This window comes from Talpa occidentalis, unplaced genomic scaffold (genome assembly GCF_014898055.3).
Source record: "Talpa occidentalis isolate TD23 unplaced genomic scaffold, MPIMG_talOcc4v2.1 talOcc4.3, whole genome shotgun sequence".
Classification (NCBI taxonomy): domain Eukaryota; kingdom Metazoa; phylum Chordata; class Mammalia; order Eulipotyphla; family Talpidae; genus Talpa; species Talpa occidentalis.
The window spans coordinates 36,254,944-36,274,670 of NW_023603184.1; the positions used below are offsets into that span (position 1 = coordinate 36,254,944).

The 19,727-nt window shown below is 36.9% G+C and overlaps 2 protein-coding genes across 2 annotated transcripts; one reads left to right on the forward strand and one right to left on the reverse strand.

Annotated features, from left to right (window-relative positions):
- Nucleotides 1–11,968: 11,968 nt before the first annotated feature.
- LOC119254994 (olfactory receptor 51V1-like) lies at nucleotides 11,969–12,910 on the reverse strand. The gene has a single exon (XM_037522016.1). It carries the CDS (start codon nucleotides 12,908–12,910, stop codon nucleotides 11,969–11,971), a length of 942 nt encoding a protein of 313 aa, XP_037377913.1.
- A 2,941-nt stretch (nucleotides 12,911–15,851) lies between these two features.
- Nucleotides 15,852–16,796, forward strand: LOC119254658 (olfactory receptor 51V1-like). The gene has a single exon (XM_037521758.1). The coding sequence runs from the start codon at nucleotides 15,852–15,854 to the stop codon at nucleotides 16,794–16,796; it is 945 nt and encodes a 314-aa protein (XP_037377655.1).
- Nucleotides 16,797–19,727: the final 2,931 nt, after the last annotated feature.

Below are 19,727 nucleotides of genomic sequence, written 5' to 3' on the forward strand. Positions count from 1 at the left end.
TTAGTGGTGTGAGGTGGTATCTTGGTTTACATTTCTCTGGTGACTGAAAATGATGAGGAATTTCTCCCTCCTCATCCTGTTGACCATCTTATGCTTTCTTTGCAGATGTGTCTAGTTAACTCTTCCGCTTGAAAAGATTTTTATATTAATGGAAGATATTTTTTAGCTTGCAGATTAAATATTTACAGCAGTTCTGATTTAGAACCTTGTCAATGAGATGAGATTTTTTTTCTGTAAGTCCATGTGATTGGATTCTAAAGCATTAGATACAGAATAAGTCATGCATTTTATTTGTCCTGAAGATTATTCTTGCTAGTTGAAGAAAGATGAAACATACACACAGAGCATTTTGCATAGTATTTAAGATTCAATTTGACTGCGAGGAGACGCTGCGAGTAAGATCTCCCATTAAAAAAAGTGAATAGGGAGGAAAAGCGGCAGGTCCCAGTGAGAACTGGGCCACGGAAGATAAACGGGTGACGCCAGCGAACTGCCCGAAGAAGAAACTGGCCATAAAAGAGGACTAGAAGGGAGGGAAGCGCAGAACCCTGCTCCCCTCCCCCGCCCACAGAGGCGGCACTCTCCGACCGGCAGAGAGGAGGAAACAACAAACCAAAACGGCCCACAAGAACAAACGACGCAGCAAGCGGGACTGTGAGTGGAAAGGAACTATTGCAGCCACCACACCCCGTGAACGGGAGCTGAGGCGAACCCTGCAGGATCCGCCGCGGCGGTGAGCGAACGGCTCCGGGCGCCATTAGAGAAGAACAAAGACCCCGGGAGACGCGCACACAGCCCGGGCTGCCGGACATTTCTTAAGACTGCTTGAAAAGGGCAGAAGGTTTCTGGAGGACCCAGTGGCCAGCCGGGAAGTTATTCCACGCCAGGCCCCTTCCGACCAGCAGTCTGAGCCCACAGAGGGAGCAGGCACCCACGTCTGGGGCAGACTGGGTGCGCAGAAGAGTGTGCCTGAAACCGGAGGCGCAGGGACTGCATCCCGCTTCGCCATTTGAGAACAGGGACATTTCTTCAGTAAAAACTGCCTAAAACCAGCAGAAAGCTCCCCCAGAAGACAGAGATGGCTCCTGGAAGAGCCAGAGGGGAGCGGAGAAGTTCACCCAAGATGTCAGTCAGTCCGAGCAACACAGTGTCCCAACGCATACGACAAATTAGAAAACAGACAGTAGGGAGTAGAAGAACCACACGCAACCTAAAAACTCCTCAGGAAAGAAGCACACCACAAAAAGAAAACCACTCCCCAGATTGCAACGACAGCAACTTGGAAGAACTTCTGAGCCTTCCAGAAAGAGAATTTAAAATTGCCATGATTAAAAAAGTGATAGATCAGAAGAAGGAAATTGAGTCCCTAAAGAGGGAAGTAAGAGAAATGCAGGAGATCAAAGAATTAATGGAGGAACTAAAGAACTCTGGGAAAAGCAATGAAAGCAGAATAGATGAAATGGAAGAACGAATAAGTAATCTTGAAGACACAGAAATAAAAAGAACCAAAACAGAAAAGGAAAGAGAAGTACGAAGGAAAAAGAATGAAGAAAGACTTCGGGAACTATCTGACTCCATGAGGAAAGGAAATATAAGAGTTATAGGAATTCCAGAAGGAGAGGAGAGAGATGTAGGAACAGAGAAAATATTCATGGATATAATTGAAGAGAACTTCCCAAATGAGAAGAAGGAGCTGAAAATTGATATACAAGAAGCAAGAAGAACACCAAACTTCCACGACGAAAGGAAAAACACAGCAAGACACATAATAGTAAAGCTCCCAAGAATCCAGGACAAGGAAAAAATAATGAAGCTGACAAGAGGGAAGAAACAGATAACATTCAAAGGAAAACCAATCAGGCTGACATCAGACTTCTCTGAAGAAACACTACGGGCAAGGAGAGAGTGGAGGGACATAGTCAACAGACTCCAAGAAAACAGATGCCAACCAAGAATACTCTATCCCGCAAAGCTCTCTTTCCTCCATGAAGAAAGAATATGGACCTTCCCAGACAAAGAGAAACTCCGGAATTTCATTGCGACTAAACCCCCACTCCAAAAAATACTACAAGGAATCCTAAAGCCAGAACCTCAGAGGGACGAATAACAACGAAAGAAGACCAAAAAAAAAAAAGTTATTAAAAGAATAAATAAATAAAATCAAAGGAAAGACAAACATAATGGCAAATACAGATGCTAACATATCAATATTAACTCTAAATGTAAATGGACTAAACTCTTCAATAAAAAGACACAGAGTTGCAGCCTGGATTAAGAAACAAAACCCAACCTTTTGCTGTCTCCAGGAAACACATTTAGCTACAAAAGATAAAAATAGGCTCAAAGTCAAAGGATGGAAAACAATCCTACAAGCAAATGGACCAAAAAAGAAAGCAGGAACAGCTATACTTATATCAGATAAAACAGACTTCAAACTCAAAAAAATAAAAAGACACCCCAATGGTCACTACATTATGATTAAGGGGACAATACTTCAAGAAGAAATAACACTCATTAACATATACTCACCAAACGAAAGAGCCCCAAAATATATCAGACAACTTTTGTCCTCTCTGAAAACAGACATCAGAGAAAACACATATGTAGTGGGAGACTTCAACACACCACTATCAACAATGGATAGATCAACAAGACAAAAAATAAGTAAAGAAACTAAAGCTCTAAATAAGGACCTAGAGCATTTGGGCTTAACAGACATCTATAGAACACTAAACCCAAAAAAAACGGAGTACACATTTTTCTCAAGCGCACACGGATCATTCTCCAGGATCGATCACATACTGGGGCACAAGACAAACATCAACAGATACACCAAGATTGAAATCATACCAACCATCTTTTCTGACCACGAAGGCATCAAACTAGAAATAAATCATAAAAAGAAGGCAAGGTACTATCCTACCTCATGGAGATTAAAAGCCACACTACTGGAAGACCACTGGACTAACGAGGAGATCAAAGAAGAAATTAAAAAATTCTTTGAATTGAATGACAAGGAGGACACCAATATCCTAAATGTATGGGATGCAGCAAAAGCAGTAATAAGAGGAAAATATATAGCAATAGAAGCTCACACCAAAAAACAAGAAAGAACTCAAAGAAACAACCTAATCTCGAAGCTCAAAGATCTAGAAAAAGAACAACAAAAAAACCCCAGAACCAGTAGAAGAAAAGAAATAATAAAAACCAAAGCAGAAATAAATGAAATTGAAACTAAAAAAACAATCCAAAAGATCAATGAAACCAAGAGCTGGTTCTTTGAAAAAATAAATAAAATAGACAAACCCTAGCCAGGCTCACAAAGGAAAAAAGGGAGAAAGCACAAATACACAGAATCATAAATGAAAGAGGAGAAATCACAACGGACACAGCAGAAATCAAAAGAATAATCAGTAACTACTATGAACAGTTATATGGAAACAAGTTCAACAATCTAGAGGAGATGGACAAATTCCTACAACTCTACAATCACCCAAAGCTAGATAAAGAAGAAATAGAACACCTAAACAGACCAATTACAAGCAGCGAAATTGAAATGGTAATTAAAAACCTCCCCAAAAACAAAAGCCCAGGACCTGATGGATTTACAAATGAATTCTACCAAACATTCAGAGACGAATTAGTGCCTATCCTTCACAAACTCTTCCAAAAAATTGAGAAGGAAGGGACAATACCAAACACGTTCTATGAAGCCAATATTACACTAATACCAAAACCGAATAAGGACAACACAAAAAAGGAAAACTATAGGCCAATCTCCCTAATGAACACTGATGCAAAAATCCTCAATAAAATTTTAGCTATCAGAATCCAACAATGTATCCATAAGATAATTCACCACGACCAAGTTGGATTCATTCCAGGGGCACAAGGATGGTTTAACATCCGAAAATCAATCAACGTTATCCAACACATCAACAAAAAGAAATATAAAAACCATATGATAATATCAATAGATGCTGAGAAAGCTTTCGACAAAGTGCAACACCCATTCATGATAAAAGCCCTTGAAATTCTTGGGATACAAGGAACATACCTCAACATCATAAAGGCCATCTATGACAAGCCAACAGCCAGTATCATTCTCAATGGTGAAAAGCTGAAAGCAATTCCATTAAGATCTGGAACAAGACAAGGATGTCCACTCTCACCACTGCTTTTCAATATAATACTGGAAGTCCTAGCCAGAGCAATAAGACAAGAGAAAGACATCCAAGGAATCCAAATTGGAAAAGAAGAAGTCAAACTATCACTATTTGCAGATGATATGATAATATACATAGAGAACCCCAAAATCTCCACAGAAAAACTAATTCAACTCATCAATCAATTCAGTAAAGTGGCAGGATACAAAATCAACACGCAAAAGTCAGTAGCCTTCCTATACACAAACAATAAATCTGAAGAAGAAGAAATCAAAAAACCACCCCTTTTATTATCGAAACAAAAAAAATCAAATATTTGGGAATAAATCTAACAAAAGAGGTAAAGGACCTATACAAAGAAAACTATAAAACACTGTTAAAAGAAATAGAAGAAGACACAAAGAAATGGAAAGACATCCCCTGCTCATGGATTGGAAGAATAAACATTATTAAAATGGCCATCCTACCAAAAGCAATATACAGATTCAATGCTATTCCAATCAAAATCTCAATGGCATTCTTCAAAGAAATAGAACAATTATTGATGAAATTCATATGGAATCACCAAAAACCCCGAATAGCCAAAGCTCTACTGAAAAAAAAAGAAGGAAATGGAGGCATCACACTCCCAGACTTCAAACTATACTACAAAGCCATAATCATCAAAACTGCATGGTATTGGAACAAGAACAGACATACAGACCAATGGAATCGAATAGAAAATCCAGAAATAAACCCACAGATTTATGGTCAACTAATCTTTGACAAAGGAGCAAAGACTATGCATTGGAGCAAAGAAAGTTTGTTCAATAAATGGTGCTGGGAAAACTGGGTCGCTACATGCAAAAGAATGAAGCTTGACCACTACCTCACACCATACACAAAAATCAACTCAAAATGGATTAAAGAACTAGACATAAGACCTGAAACCATAAAATACATAGAAGGAAATATAGGCGAAACACTACGGGATTTGCACATCAAAGACATCTTTACAGACACATCACCCAAAGCAGTGATAGTGAAGAGAAAGATAAACAGCTGGGACTACATCAAATTAAAGAGCTTCTGCACAGCAAAAGAGACAATAACAAAAACAAAGAGAAACCCCACCAACTGGGAGAACATTTTTGCACCCAACACTAATGATAAAGGACTGATCACAAAAATCTGCAAAGAGCTGATGAGACTCAGCAACAAAGAAAATAATCCAGTCAAAAAATGGGCAGAAGAGCTAAAAAGAAACTTCTCTGAAGAGGAAATGCAAATGGCCAACAGACATATGAAAAAATGTTCAACATCACTTGTAATCAGGAAATGCAAATCAAAACTACCATGAGATACCATCTCACACCAGTGAGAATGGCACATATTAAAAAAACTAGCAACAACAAATGTTGGCGAGGATGTGGAGAAAAAGGAACTCTTCTGCACTGTTGGTGGGAGTGCAAACTGGTCCAACCATTATGGAGAGCTGTGTGGAGATTTCTGGACCTACTAAACATAGAGCTTCCATATGATCCAGCAATTCCACTCCTAGGTATTTACCCAAAGGACACAGAAACATCAACTCCAAAGAGCACCTGCACTCCTATGTTTATAGCAGCACTGTTTACAATAGCTAAGCTTTGGAAACAACCCAAATGCCCAAAAATAGATGACTGGATCAAGAAGATGTGGTACATATATACCATGGAATATTACTCAGCATTCAAAAAAGATAAACACATGCAATTTGCAGCAACATGGATGGCACTGGAAGGGATCATGCTCAGCGAAATAAGCCAAAAGAAAAAGAAAAATACCGGATGGTCTCACTCATAGCAGGAATCTAGAAAACTTAATTAAGGGACCAGGAAAATGAATATAAGAAAGTGAAAATCAAAATCAACAAAAAACTATGAACCAGAGACACTTTTGGGGGTGGGGGGGGGGGGGGAGGGGAAGGATTGGGGTCAGAATGGGGCGTTTGCAATTGTATGGGGGAATATAAAAATAAAATTTAATATTTAAAAAAAAAAAAAAAAAGATTCAATTTGAAAAAATCAAGTAGCTCAGTCACTAAGTTTAAGAGCGCCATGCAATGGGACTAAAACTCATTATGTGCCAATGGAATCATTATTTTACTGATTTTAATTCACTCTGCAATGTGATTATATTTGGGACTTTGTGACAGAGGGTGAGTAGAACATCATTTTGGAGACTATTATAAAATATACCTATATATTTAATGGGAAGCAACTAGTCAATGATTTGTCTAGATAAGTAAAAAAAATATGGTCCAAAATTTCTGCTATTCATATAAACTGAGATATAGTTCTATGAAGCCAGCAGGAATCAATTAGTAAAAACAAAATCTGAGCAGATTAGTTACAATTATCCTTATTCTAAAAGTAAACAAAGAGCATAGTAAAGAACACTATGGGTCGATATTCCTTATGAACATAGATGCAAAAATCCTCAACAAAATGAATCTAGCAACCTTAGCAATATATTAAGAGAATCATTCAACATGATCAAGGATAAAAGATTGGTTCAATAGATGCAAATCAATTAATGCCATTCACCAAATCAACAAAAAGGAAAGTGAAAATCACATAATCATTTCAATAGATGCCAAAAAATCATTCAAAAAAATTCAACACCCATTTATAATAAAAACTCTTAATAAAAATGGAAATAAAAGGAATTTATCTCAACAAAAACCATATAGGATAGACTAACAGTTAATATCTTATTCCACAGTGAAAAACTGAATGCATTTCTGCTAAGATCAGGAAAAAGAGAATGATTTCCATTTGCATTACTACAGTTCCACATAATATTAGAAGTCCGAGCCAGAACAATTAAGAAGGAAAAAGACATAAAATGACATGACAGATGACTTGATAATATCCATTGAAAACCCCAAAGACTTTTTTTAAAAATACTAGATATATTAACTACAGTTAAGTAACAGATACAAAAAAAAAGACAGTTGTATTTCTATATGAAAACAAAGAATAAGAGCAAAGAAAATTTTTTAAAATTCCATTTACAATCACATGAAAAAGAATGAGATACCCAAGCATAAGCTAACAAAGGAGGTAAATGACATTGAAAACTGAAGACATCCTTAAAGTAGATAAAAGACACAAATAAATAGAAAAATATGTGCTCTTGGGTGGGAAAAACAATAATCACCAAAATGGCCATATTTCCTAAATAATTTACAAATTCAATGCAATATTCATCAAAACCCAATGACCTGTTTCAAAGAAATAGAACAAATAATTTGTATGGAACCACAAAATGCCCCAAATAGCCAAAGCAATCGAAAGAAAAGAAGAAAAATGTTGTTTGTATTTTGAAAGTTCAGGGTCCCTCCTTCCATTGCTGGATAACATTGTGCTCCTACCACTTTTGTGTCTGTGGGCTATTAATAACCAAAACACATATCTGACAAAGCACAGCACAAATGCTTCTTAGACTCTGAAAAATATACTGGTTACCAGAGGAAACAGGGAGAAGGGAGGAGGGGAGAGGGGAAGAAATGAAACATGTCATTGGCATGGGATTTTGGTGGAGGGTAAGTGAAGGATATGCACATATTGAGCTACAAAAGTGTAACCCCAAAGTTATATAATTTGTATATGACTGATAAATTCATTAAAAAAGAAAGGTAATTTAAAATATATCAGAATGCAGACAATACTGAACGAGCCCATGCTAAGTTAATGCTTTTTTTTTTAGAAGATTTATTTATTTATGCATACAAGAACTGGGATATAGGCCAGAGGTGTGGGGGAGGGGATGTGAGAGGATTCGCCAGAGACAGAGTGGGGAGCAGAACAGGCAGATTGACCGAAACACACTGCTGAGGGGAGCAGCGTGGGGACAGGAGAGGTCTGTTGTGCCATGTGGGTAGCTCCCTGGCCGGCTGGGGATCGAACTCATGCTGCAGAGGCTGCAGATAGCTTCACAGTGCTGTGCTTAACCCCTTGCGCCACCAGGGAGGCCCGCTAGTTAATGTTTTTGAGTCCCATAAGCACTGTTCAACATGTCTTCTTCACAAAGATGAGGATCATAATTTTCCTAAAATTATTAAAAGTTATGGAAGGACTATGTAATTTTTCCAGTAGTCAGGATTCATTCACTCACTCAATTTTTAAGAAATATTATCTTAAGATTGAGCATTTTATTTAATAAAGTGTTATTGGTTTAACATCAATTTACAATACTATATAAATTTTAGGGATACATCTTCACCTTTATGTGTCTATAAGTCTCACTTCAACTGATACAGGGCAGCAAGGGGCACTAAAACTGACCAAGGACACTGCCCAAATTGTTTACTGGTCACCATCTGAGAATTTTACCTGTGCACAATTGCCAGATTACTCAGGTTCACAGGACGACAACAATGGGATTTATTTTACAAACCAGGGAAAAACAATGAGTTACTGAGGCCAAAAATGGCCATTTACTTCACCTGAAGCAGTGTCCAGTGTTTTAAAGTCCCAAACACAAATGCTCACAAGATAGCATCTTCCCACCACTATAGAACCAGAGCACGTGGCAGCCAGACTATAGGCCAGGATCCAACTCACGAAGACAAGAGAAGACACACAGATGATGCTCACAGAGCTGCCGAGATGCCCCACCACAGCACCAGACAAACAACGCTCCTGACAGCAGCTGCAGTGGCTGAATGTTCCTCCAAACGGCCCGACTCACGCAGCTTCACCTTCCCTGCCAGGTTATAAGAGCAGCAAAGCTGGGAACAGTTTCAGTCACTGGACTACTTGCAAAGCCTCCAAATTTTCCTCTCTGGAGTTGACTGCCGGAAGCTTCTCCAATTCCTCCAAGGCCCTCAGCAGCCTTCTGGAAGATCTGCGTGGTGGGGGCAGAAATCGCTGACTCTGGAATCACTGATGATCTGAAAGTGCTGAATCCCAAACACTGACTCCTGGAGGCTGCTTCTGCAGTCCCTAGTATTTCTTAGCAGAGTCTCCACCCCCACCCATACTTTGCATTTTCCCTGGGACTATCCATCCTCACCAGCTCCCCCCTCTAGGGGGCGCAACCTGTAACAGACTTTGGCTTCAGCCACCCACCAGTTACACAAGCACCATCCAAGTACTAGTGCCATTCCCAGTACTAGGCTGATGCCTTCTAATCTTTCCTCCCAACCACAGAGGACATGGCAAATCTCCACATGAAGTATTTATTTTTTTGTGCTGTGATAAAAATAGGACATTAATTGTGTCCATTAGGACTAAATGTTCAATTTGGCAGTAACAGCACTAATAACAATGAAAAAATGCAATTAAGATTTAATCATGTGTCTGGTATACAAATGAGAAGAGAGGAAGAGGAAGATATGGAGGGGTAAGAGAGAGAAAGAAAGAAGAATGGCATGAAGAGAGGAAGAAAAAGGAAGGATGAACCTAAGGACAGAGAAACGGAGGAGCAGAAAAAGGAAATAAGGAAGACTCTTGCTAAGCCTCTGACTTCTACTGTACCCTCTATGGCTAAATTCCAAAAATGTATCTATAAACATTATTTTTACTGCAATTTCCAACTTTCTTCTCGAATTTTTAAAGCACTCATTCCATTACCACTAGTCCTAGAACCCTGTTCCTGATGCTTCCTCTTCTTTTCCTAAATCTAATAGTACTTTTCAAGTTCCAATTGAAGTCATTATCACAGGATTTTGACACACTCATTTGCTTTTTTTTTAAAAAAACTTTACAATTATAATAATTGATATCATATTCCTAACATTTTCCTGTAGCCCCTTTTTCAGAGCATTTTTGGTAATTCAATTCTACCTTAGTTTAATGTTCAAGTTTTTCCTGGATATTCATACTATATCCTTGACTTGATCAAGTCCTCCGCCTCATGATCTTAAAAACTAAGTTTTTGACCATCACTCCCAAATTCTTTATGCAAATGAACTCTTTTCATTGGAACCCTAATAACATATATCAAACCCCAGGCTGGATATCATTTCCTAAATGTTATCTCATGCCAAACAAATAAAAAAAGAACACTAAAACAAACCCTCTTCACCCATATCTTCCTTGTCTCAGTGTATGCTCTCTATATTTCCTCATTCCAAAAATGTAAACATGATTGGAATTTCCTTTTTTTCTTATTCTTAGAGTCAGGTATAAAATCTATTGATCCCATATATTAAATATATCTCATTTGCATCTGCTTCTTATAACTCTCTTATCTGACTCTGGTCCAACCACTGTTATCTTTTTGTTAACACTCTTTTCTAGGCTTCGGATCTCTTCCCTTCTTCTGTAGCAGGACTGATGTCCTTAATGTGCAGTTTTTATTTTTTAACCATTCTAATAATAATTCATTAGTAGCTGCACATTTTTATTAAAATGAAAACTAAATTAAGGTATCTTTCAGAATGTTCTTCTAGCTCCTAAAGTTTCATAGTCACTTGTTCAGCTGATTTTCTTACAGTTCTGTGGATTCTCAAAAATTTTTCCCTTTCCGTTTTCCTGCAAATTCATTTTCTTTTTTAATTACCCATGTTATTTACCTCAATCATCAAACTTCAGCTACATGTCTCTTTTGCAGGAAAAGCATTACTAATTAGGTTTACTAATGCTGATAGCTAATTATGAATATAGATGTCGACTTCATACCATCTGCTGGTCTGCAAGCAAGGTATTGTTCTCCATTTACTCTACTATTTCTCCACCTTGGTTGTGTCAATCAGTATGTTTGAAACAATGGCCATATCTTTAATGGATGTTCATAAATATTCCACAGATGACTCAGTTCAGTGGTTTTCAAGTAGCTCGTACTATCTCCGTTTCTAAACAGCATTCTTCTTCTATCATCTTCTCTTTGGATGACAAGCTATGAATTGGATTTCAAATACCAGAACTCAGTGCATAAACTATGAAACCACTTCTGTTTACCAAGCAAGAACAGTTACTGAGGTGCATTTATTTAGCCTAAATAACATCAATATTTCCTTCTATTTTCACTTTCTAAGAAAGGTCACCATCATTCCATTATTTTAGACAGTAATAATTACTATAAGAGAGCCCATCATTACTTCTCAATTGTGATTCCGCAATGGTAGCTAATATAAATTATGTTTCTATAGTCTTATTCAAGGAGTCTTAATGATATAATATTTAACAGAAATATATAGTGAACAAATTATATGCAATAAGGCAACATTTAATAATATCAAAATAAGTTAAGAATAAGAAAATCTTTACAACAAGGGGATAATAAATCTTTTACACAAAATTCACTTAATTGAGTTACATTAAGTGAGCTTAGAGTGTTAGTTTCAGATATTACTCACCCTCAGAATGAATAACTTCAGATTTTACTCCAGGAAGACCAACTATATTGTATGATATAATTAGATATAAGGACCATTTTTTGAGTAGTCTAAACAATAGGCTTTTTTCCAAAATTGTAGCTACAGGTGTGGACTCTAAATATTGATTCAAAATACTGATTAATAGTAACTGGGTCTAAACATTGATTAACTCAGAGAAATACAATTTCACATGGCAACAATGCTACAAGAACATGTCATCAAAATGCAAAGAGCATATTTCCTGTCCATAATAGCTAGAGTTATGCTACAGCAAATTTTCAGATTATTCTGGAATGTGGATTATAAAAAGTAGTTCCAGTACTTTGTTTTCATGAGCATACATACTATTTAAGTCTTTTAAAATGTTATTCAAGCTGTGAAATTGCACACACATGAAAATTAGCATCAGTATTTTGAGCTGCAGCATTCTTACTGCTATAATCCATGGGTTTCATTACATCTTCAGGGAAAACCATTTTTTCATCCTACTTCGGATCTGCTGTGTTTTTGCACTGTAGATGATGGGATTCATCAGCGGTGGGAAAAGGATATAGACATTACCCATAAGGACATGAACCAAAGGTGACAGGTGCTTTCCAAAGCGGTGTACCATGGTGAGTCCAATGATGGGGATATAAAAAACTAACACAGCACAGATATGGGAAACACAGGTCTGCAAAGACTTGAGTCTCTCTTCTCGAGAGGCAATGGCCAGCACTGTGTGCAAGATGAAAACATAGGAGATGAGGATAAGGACAGCATCCAACAACAAGGTGCAAATCACCAGCGCCAGGGCATAGAAGCTGTTGAAGCGGATGTCAGAGCAGGCCAGCCGGAGCAGGTCCTGGTGCAGGCAGAAAGAGTGGGAGAGGGTGTGGGGGCGGCAGTAATGGAAGAACCTCAGGCGGATGATGGCTGGAGGTATGAGCAGGGAACTCCTACATAAGATTGTCACCCCGATTTTTATGATTTTGTCATTAGTGAGGATGGAGGAGTAGCGTAGTGGGTTGCAAATGGCAATGTAACGGTCAAATGCCATGGCAAGGAGGACAGAGGACTCCATGAAGGACAGACCGTGGATGAAATAGGACTGGGCAATGCAGGAGTCCAGGCTGATATTTTGCACGAACCCCCACAGGATCCCCAGCACTGTGCACATGGTGGACAGCCCCATGCACAGGTCCGTGAGGGCCAGCATGGCCAGGAAGTAGAACATGGGCTGGTGTAGGCTCGGCTCAGTCCGGATCACATGGAGCACCATACAGTTTCCCAGGAAAACAACAGCATAGATGGAAGTGAAAGGAATTGAAAGCCAGGGGTAATACTGTTCCAGTCCAGGGAACCCTGTGAGAATGAATATGGAGGAGTTGAAGATGGAACCAGAAGAAGCAGACATGACTATTTGAAGGTGATTTTCAAAACAAATGGAGCTGAAGAAATAGACATGGATCTTTGAAGCTAATTTTCAAAAAGGACAAATATTTACTCACAGTTTTATTTAAGCTGTCTGCTGTCTTTGAGAACTGCCTCCTGAAACACAGCTACTCAGGGCACAGCACAGGAAAAGCCAGTGTTAGAATGCCAGGGCAGCTCCACTGCACAGGGAAGCTACAACACAGAGGATATGAGGGCCCGAGGTCTCAGGGGTCATTGAAGTAAATCAAGGTCCTGATCTTTTTAGGAAAATGACATCTTTCACTTCATTCTCTCGAGACCTCTCTGAGCCACTTGCACCACACTCTTCAGGTAACAGTGGCTAAAGACATTGAGAACATCAGGCTGCTCCTGTGTCACTCTCCGATGCTCTCAGTTGCCAGCCCTTAAGGCACAGGGCATCAGCGTGCTCATTTTATGAGCAAGGGATGAAAGGATTGTGCAAGCCAGGTGAGCACAGACTTCTGGGAGCCCACTATTCCCTTTTGGGAGGGATGCAATTGGAAGGAGTTCCCTGGCAACTTCCAGACAAGTAGTTTGCCGACTCTGAGGCATGTATAAAAGGTAGTGTCCCCAGAGTCCATTCCTCTTCTCTACTCTTGGGGAAGATTCATTGTATTGACTGAAATTTCAATACTTACTGAAAAAAAAGATGCAGTGTTTACCACCCTTGGGAAAAGATAGTGTCAGTTAAATAATACGGTCTACATCTCAGTCTAAAATCAACAAAGGTGCTGATATAATTTGTTATTTCCCTCTAGTTTCACTTTTATTTTCCTTTGAATTCCTCAAACTTTCTCCCTTTTCTGAACACAAGCAAAATATGTCGCCATTGGCCATGTATGACAAAAGAGCCTTACATATCGAAAAACAGACATACATAAAAAACATTTATAAAAATTCTACATTGAAGCTAACTATATTGATAAAACATTCATTAATATATTAATAAACACATAGTTAATTTTGTACTTTTGTGAAATACTTAATATATTGCATATCTGCATTAATATTATAATCATTATATATAAAGTTATGTTTTTTATTCAATTTCATTTTTTCCATTTGAGACCAGATTAGTTTTTTTTTATTTCTTTAAAAATATTTTTAAATTAAGGTAACATTGGTTTACAAAAGTGCATATGACTCAGAGGTACAGGATGACACCTCTTCAGATATTTGCTGCCACTCCACATCCACCAATACCCCAACAATCCTACATTGTGTCCCCTTTTCTTATGGAGATATTTGAATTATATGAGCACTTTTCTGATCCATTTGAAATTAAGTTTTCCATGATGCCCCACTAGTCCCCAAATTTTTACCACATATCTTCCACAAACAAACACACACACTCTTCTACATAATAATACTGTAAACTTCATCATGAAAGTAACAATGATATAGTTCTAACATTTAATTTTTAGAATCCAGATAAACTTCTGCAATTGTACCATTAATGTAATTTATGGTGAAAATACATATAGTTCTGAATTATGTGTACATAGGCCCTACCTCTTTAATTTCCTTCCCTCTGAAAGTATATAAGACTTTCCTTGATTTTCATTACACTCAACATTTTGAAAAATACAGGTGAAATATTTTATAAAACACCAGTCATTTGGGCTTGCTTGATTCATCCTCAAGGTTAATTTCATGCTATGCAATAATGTCATAAAAGTGACTCTACTTTTATGCATATCGTTCAGATTGTGGGTGGTTTAAATTTCATTACTGATCAAATTTGCTGTGATTTTATATTAAGGTGTGGTCTGCCAGCATTGATCACTATAAAATTATAGATTTTGCTTTGTATTTATAGTATATTGTAGGAGAGATTTTGAAATATTATAGTTATTATTGCTTCATGTTTTGTTATAGTTTTCATTCACTATCATTTGTAAAATATCCATTTTGTTTCAGATTTTGCCAATGGGAACACCATTTGTCTTTTACCTCTTTTTGACATCAGCTCATTTTTTTTTTAGCACTCTTGGATTTTTGCTACAACACCTTCATTGCACTTTCACCAGTTTGGCCTTGTAATCATCCACTTCCCCAAGAGGCTAGATCTTCTTTTAACACTGATTACTATTTAGAAGCTAAGATTTGCATGCAAAGTTTGCAAGTCTTAGCTTCAGAGTGATTTGGGTGACTCAGAGAACTGAGTTAGGGAATTGGTTCACTGCTTTCCAGTTTAAAATGCATGTCATTTGTATTACTTAAAAGGCATGAGTTAAAAATATTGTGAGGTTCAAAAAGTAGAAATCTGGTACAGGGTAAAGAGATGCATCAAAGTTGAGGAAAGAACAAAACATAGAGAAGAAGAAATGCAATTGTAATAATTATACCAAAGTAAATATTTATGGGAGATTAAGCAGTATGGAATGTGCAAATAATTCTGATTCCACTTAGTTTGTTTTCTTAGTTACATTTTATTATGCAAAGGCAGATTAATTTAGTCCATTTCTCTTGGGATCTTATGAACCTTTGGGAGAGTGAAAGGAAGACCTGTGCTGCCCAAGAGAAAAATTATCTATGCATTTCTTATTTTTCTTGAAGATACTACCAGGCACCTGTGGTCATAAATATCATCTTTAAAAATCACCAGAGACTCCCAAAAGTTTAGTCCTAAATCCAAATCCATGTGCTTATAAACATTATTATTTCTGCATAAAACTCCTAGTCTTCTGGCATTCCCAGTCACTAACACTAAACAATATACAGCTAATCAATGGGATTTTGCCCCAAAAGATAAAGAATCAAGTATCTATTTTGCTGAGTTTGACACTAAATGAAACTAATATTTTATCTTCTCAAAAGCAGGCAAATATTAGAAATTAGGGGATCAAAAATTGATCTAATTTGCAATATCTCTTTAGAACTATACTTAGCCTCTATTAATGTCTGCTGTTTCTAACTCAAACTTCAGTAATTCCAGATTTATCCTTACTGGATTTCCTGGCCTAGAGGTTGACTATCCCTGGCTCTCCATTCCCTTTTCTTCCATCTATGCTGTCGTTTTCTTGGGAAACTGTATGGTGCTCCATGTGATCCGGACTGAGCCGAGCCTACACCAGCCCATGTTCTACTTCCTGGCCATGTTGGCCCTCACGGACCTGTGCATGGGGCTGTCCACCATGTGCACAGTGCTGGGGATCCTGTGGGGGTTCGTGCAAGATATCAGCCTGGACTCCTGCATTGCCCAGTCCTATTTCATCCACGGTCTGTCCTTCATGGAGTCCTCTGTTCTCCTTACCATGGCATTTGACCGTTACATTGCCATTTGCAACCCACTACGCTACTCCTCCATCCTCACCAATGACAGAATCATAAAAATCGGGGTGACAATCTTATGTAGGAGCTCCCTACTCATACCTCCAGTCATCATTCGCCTGAGGTTTTTAAATTACTGCCGCCCCCACATCCTTTCTCATTCTTTCTGCCTGCACCAGGACCTAATTCGAATGGCCTGTTCAGACATCCGCTTCAACTACATCTATGGTCTGGCACTGGTAATCAGCACCCTGCTTTTGGATGCAGTGCTTATCCTCATCTCCTATATCATGATCTTGTATGCAGTCTTAGCTATTGCATCACGGGAAGAGAGGATCAAGTCCTTGCAGACTTGTGTGTCTCATATCTGTGCTGTTTTAGTTTTCTACGTCCCGATCATTGGCCTGACCATGGTGCACCGCTTTGGGAAACATCTCTCACCAATGGTTCATGTCCTCATGGGCAACATCTATATCCTTTTCCCACCTTTGATGAACCCGATTATTTATAGTATCAAGACTCAACAAATAAGAAAGAGAATCCAGAGATTATTTTACTTGAAAGGAATATAGGTTTTGAGATCAAATGCAAGTGTATAAAGTCAATGAGAGCAATTTGAAAGGGTAAGAATCAGTAAATAATTAAAAATAGGTTCAATGACTTCTATTTGAATAATGTATTGCATGTTACAATTGCTTTCCTGTCCATTATTTCATACTAAGTTAGTGAATTGAAATGGTTATATTGTGACCCATTTCATAAATCAGATAATGAATATGTAATGGTCTCAAAAGCATAGTAATGTATGAGGTGGATTATCTATTAACATTATATCTCTATGACTCTTGTTATGGTCAGTTGAGTGAGGATAACTTTGGGAAAGTTAAATTTTACTGATTGAAACCTTTTAAGTAATTACTGCAGGATCAGCAATTGTCCTAGTGCATTTTCATTATTCTAGTTGACATTTTTGTTTATTACTTAGTCATCATCCCTACTCTCCAGATTGGAAACAAATCAGGTAATAAATTAGTATTATGGAGATTGAACTACTAGGATTATTTAAAAAGTAGTGAAATAAGCAAACAACAAAACTAATTTTGTACTAGCTTGCCCATCAGTTAAAGACTCTTTTCCCTGTTCTATCTTGACAACCAGTAATTTTGAGAATAGAATGAAAAAGAGTTTATCAATAGTTTATCCAAATAATGAAATTAACAGCAACTACCATGTTTATTATGAATTCACTTCTCATTTAAGTCTTCCCAATTTAAAAAAAATTATGGCCAACTAGTAAATATATATTTTTAACTTATCAAGATTGTTGAGTTGTTGTTTTCTACCACATACACAAATAGTTTAAAATACATAAGGATTCAATGTTATGTCAAATTTTTAGGCAGTATTAGGTGATGCAATTTCAATATATTCTGTTTTTTATAGACTTCACAAATTGAAGGTAAGAAAGAAAACTGTGATGTGATTTGTAGCTGAAATAGAGAATGCAGTTTATTAAATAGGTATGCAACTCCCACAAACATTTATATAACAAATAAAAGTAGAAAAATCACCAAAGCCAGCCATGTAAAATAATGCACACATTTGGACTCTGTTGATACTTATGTTTTCTCAAAATATTATTTCCACTATGAGATATATATGTATACACTTGTATATAAAATATATATATGTACTTTAGAAGGTTCACTTTAGTACTTATACAAACAATAAATAACCTTCTTTAGATGCACATATAGTTTGATGAGCTTTGAAAAGTACTAAAATCAATGATATTTTCATCACACCCAAAAGTGCTTATTTTACTTATTTGTAGTCAGTTAACTCCCACAATCCTAAATTCCTGGCAACCACTAATCTTATTTCTCTCACACGGTTTTACCTTTAAGAGAAAGTCATGTAAAATGATAATGTAATCTTTTATGTGTGGATTCTTTCACTTGCAATGTTTTTGAGATTCATTCTTATTGTTGTCTGTACAGTTTATTTTTATTCTTGAATCCTATTCCATTACATCACATATAAAAATTATTTATTCATTTATCAATTGATTGCCATTTTAATATTTTTGAGTTTTGATTTTGAATAAAGCTGCTATAAGCATATATTTAGCATACACACCATATGATTTTAAAAGTATTTTCAGAAAATTGGTTGAGTTTAGTTTTGATGTTATATTTTGACTGTTAGAATACAACCACTATAATAGTAATAATGTCATATTATTATGACATTATTAGCACATGCCTATTACATGCCAGACATACTGGAAGGACTCAGTTGTGATTTTTGCTATTAATCTTCAGAGCAAATCTACTGGATAAATGATGATCATTTCACTTTTCGTATGACAAAATAGAGATAAAGGGCTTTTAAATTACTAGAAAATAATGGTTGTGCAATTTGGTGTAATAGCATTTTACTACTGTCACTACTGTTTAATTTTTATATTACCCTATTACTATTTCTCTACTCTTTTGGTAGTGGTGTTCATGGTGTAAGGTAACAATTTTAAATTGATATAAATATACGTTTTCTAAGGAATGTTGGAACAATTATTTAGTAGGTCATTCTTTTTTCAGCCAGTATTATGATGTTATGTAATAACAAAATTGTTAAGTAATAACATAACAATTGTTATGTAATAACCAAATTGTTATGTAATAAATTGTGTACTTTATGCTTAAAAAGTCAGATATAGTAAGCTTTGTTTTGTTTTGTTTTTTGGTGTTATCTTGTTCTAAGAGAACTTATCTATGCAGATCTTACCTCATTATCTTGAAAACTCAACATGAAATCTAGAAAGAAAACATCAAAACTAGAAGCTAATTATTAAAGGGAATGATATCACATGAAGTGTTTTTGCTTGTTTCTTTATTGAGTTGGACTTTATGTGGATTATTGAAACAACCTTTGTTTTATTTCTGCAGGTATAAATAACGGGGAAATTGTCCAGATTTTGGGATGTCTGAATATTTATAGGTATGATGTTAGTAAGGGGAAAGTGCAAATGGCTGCTAATAAAAGTAGATGCAAACAAAAGTAAATAAGAAGAAAATGTTGGGAGTGAAATCTTTCTAGGCATTGAGATAAAAAAGAAAACCGTGTCCTTAATTTTCATTGTCATTGATCACTGATTGTCCTTCTGCAAGGGTGTAATTCTATCACATTGTTACTGCTACCACCCTGATGTTATGAAGCTGGCCTGTGGCCCTGTCAGAGTCAACATCATCTACGGGTTGTCCCTGGTCATCTCTTCCTTTGGGGTTGACTCTGTTTATTGTCATTTCTTATGTCCTGATTTTGAAAAATGTTCTGGATACTGCCTCTGAAGATGGTCAGCTTAAAGCACTTAATACCTGTGTTTCCCACATTTTCACTGTCTGCATCTTTTATGTACCACTCATTGTGCTGGCTCTAATTCACTGATTTGGTACATTCACATCTCCTCTCCTCCATGTCACCATGGCCAATCTTTTCTTCTT

Excerpts from the sequence above, each read along its gene's own strand:
- LOC119254658 (XM_037521758.1), top strand. The coding sequence starts at position 15,852 with ATGTCTGCTGTTTCTAACTCAAACTTCAGTAATTCCAGATTTATCCTT.
- LOC119254994 (XM_037522016.1), bottom strand. The coding sequence starts at position 12,910 with ATGTCTGCTTCTTCTGGTTCCATCTTCAACTCCTCCATATTCATTCTC.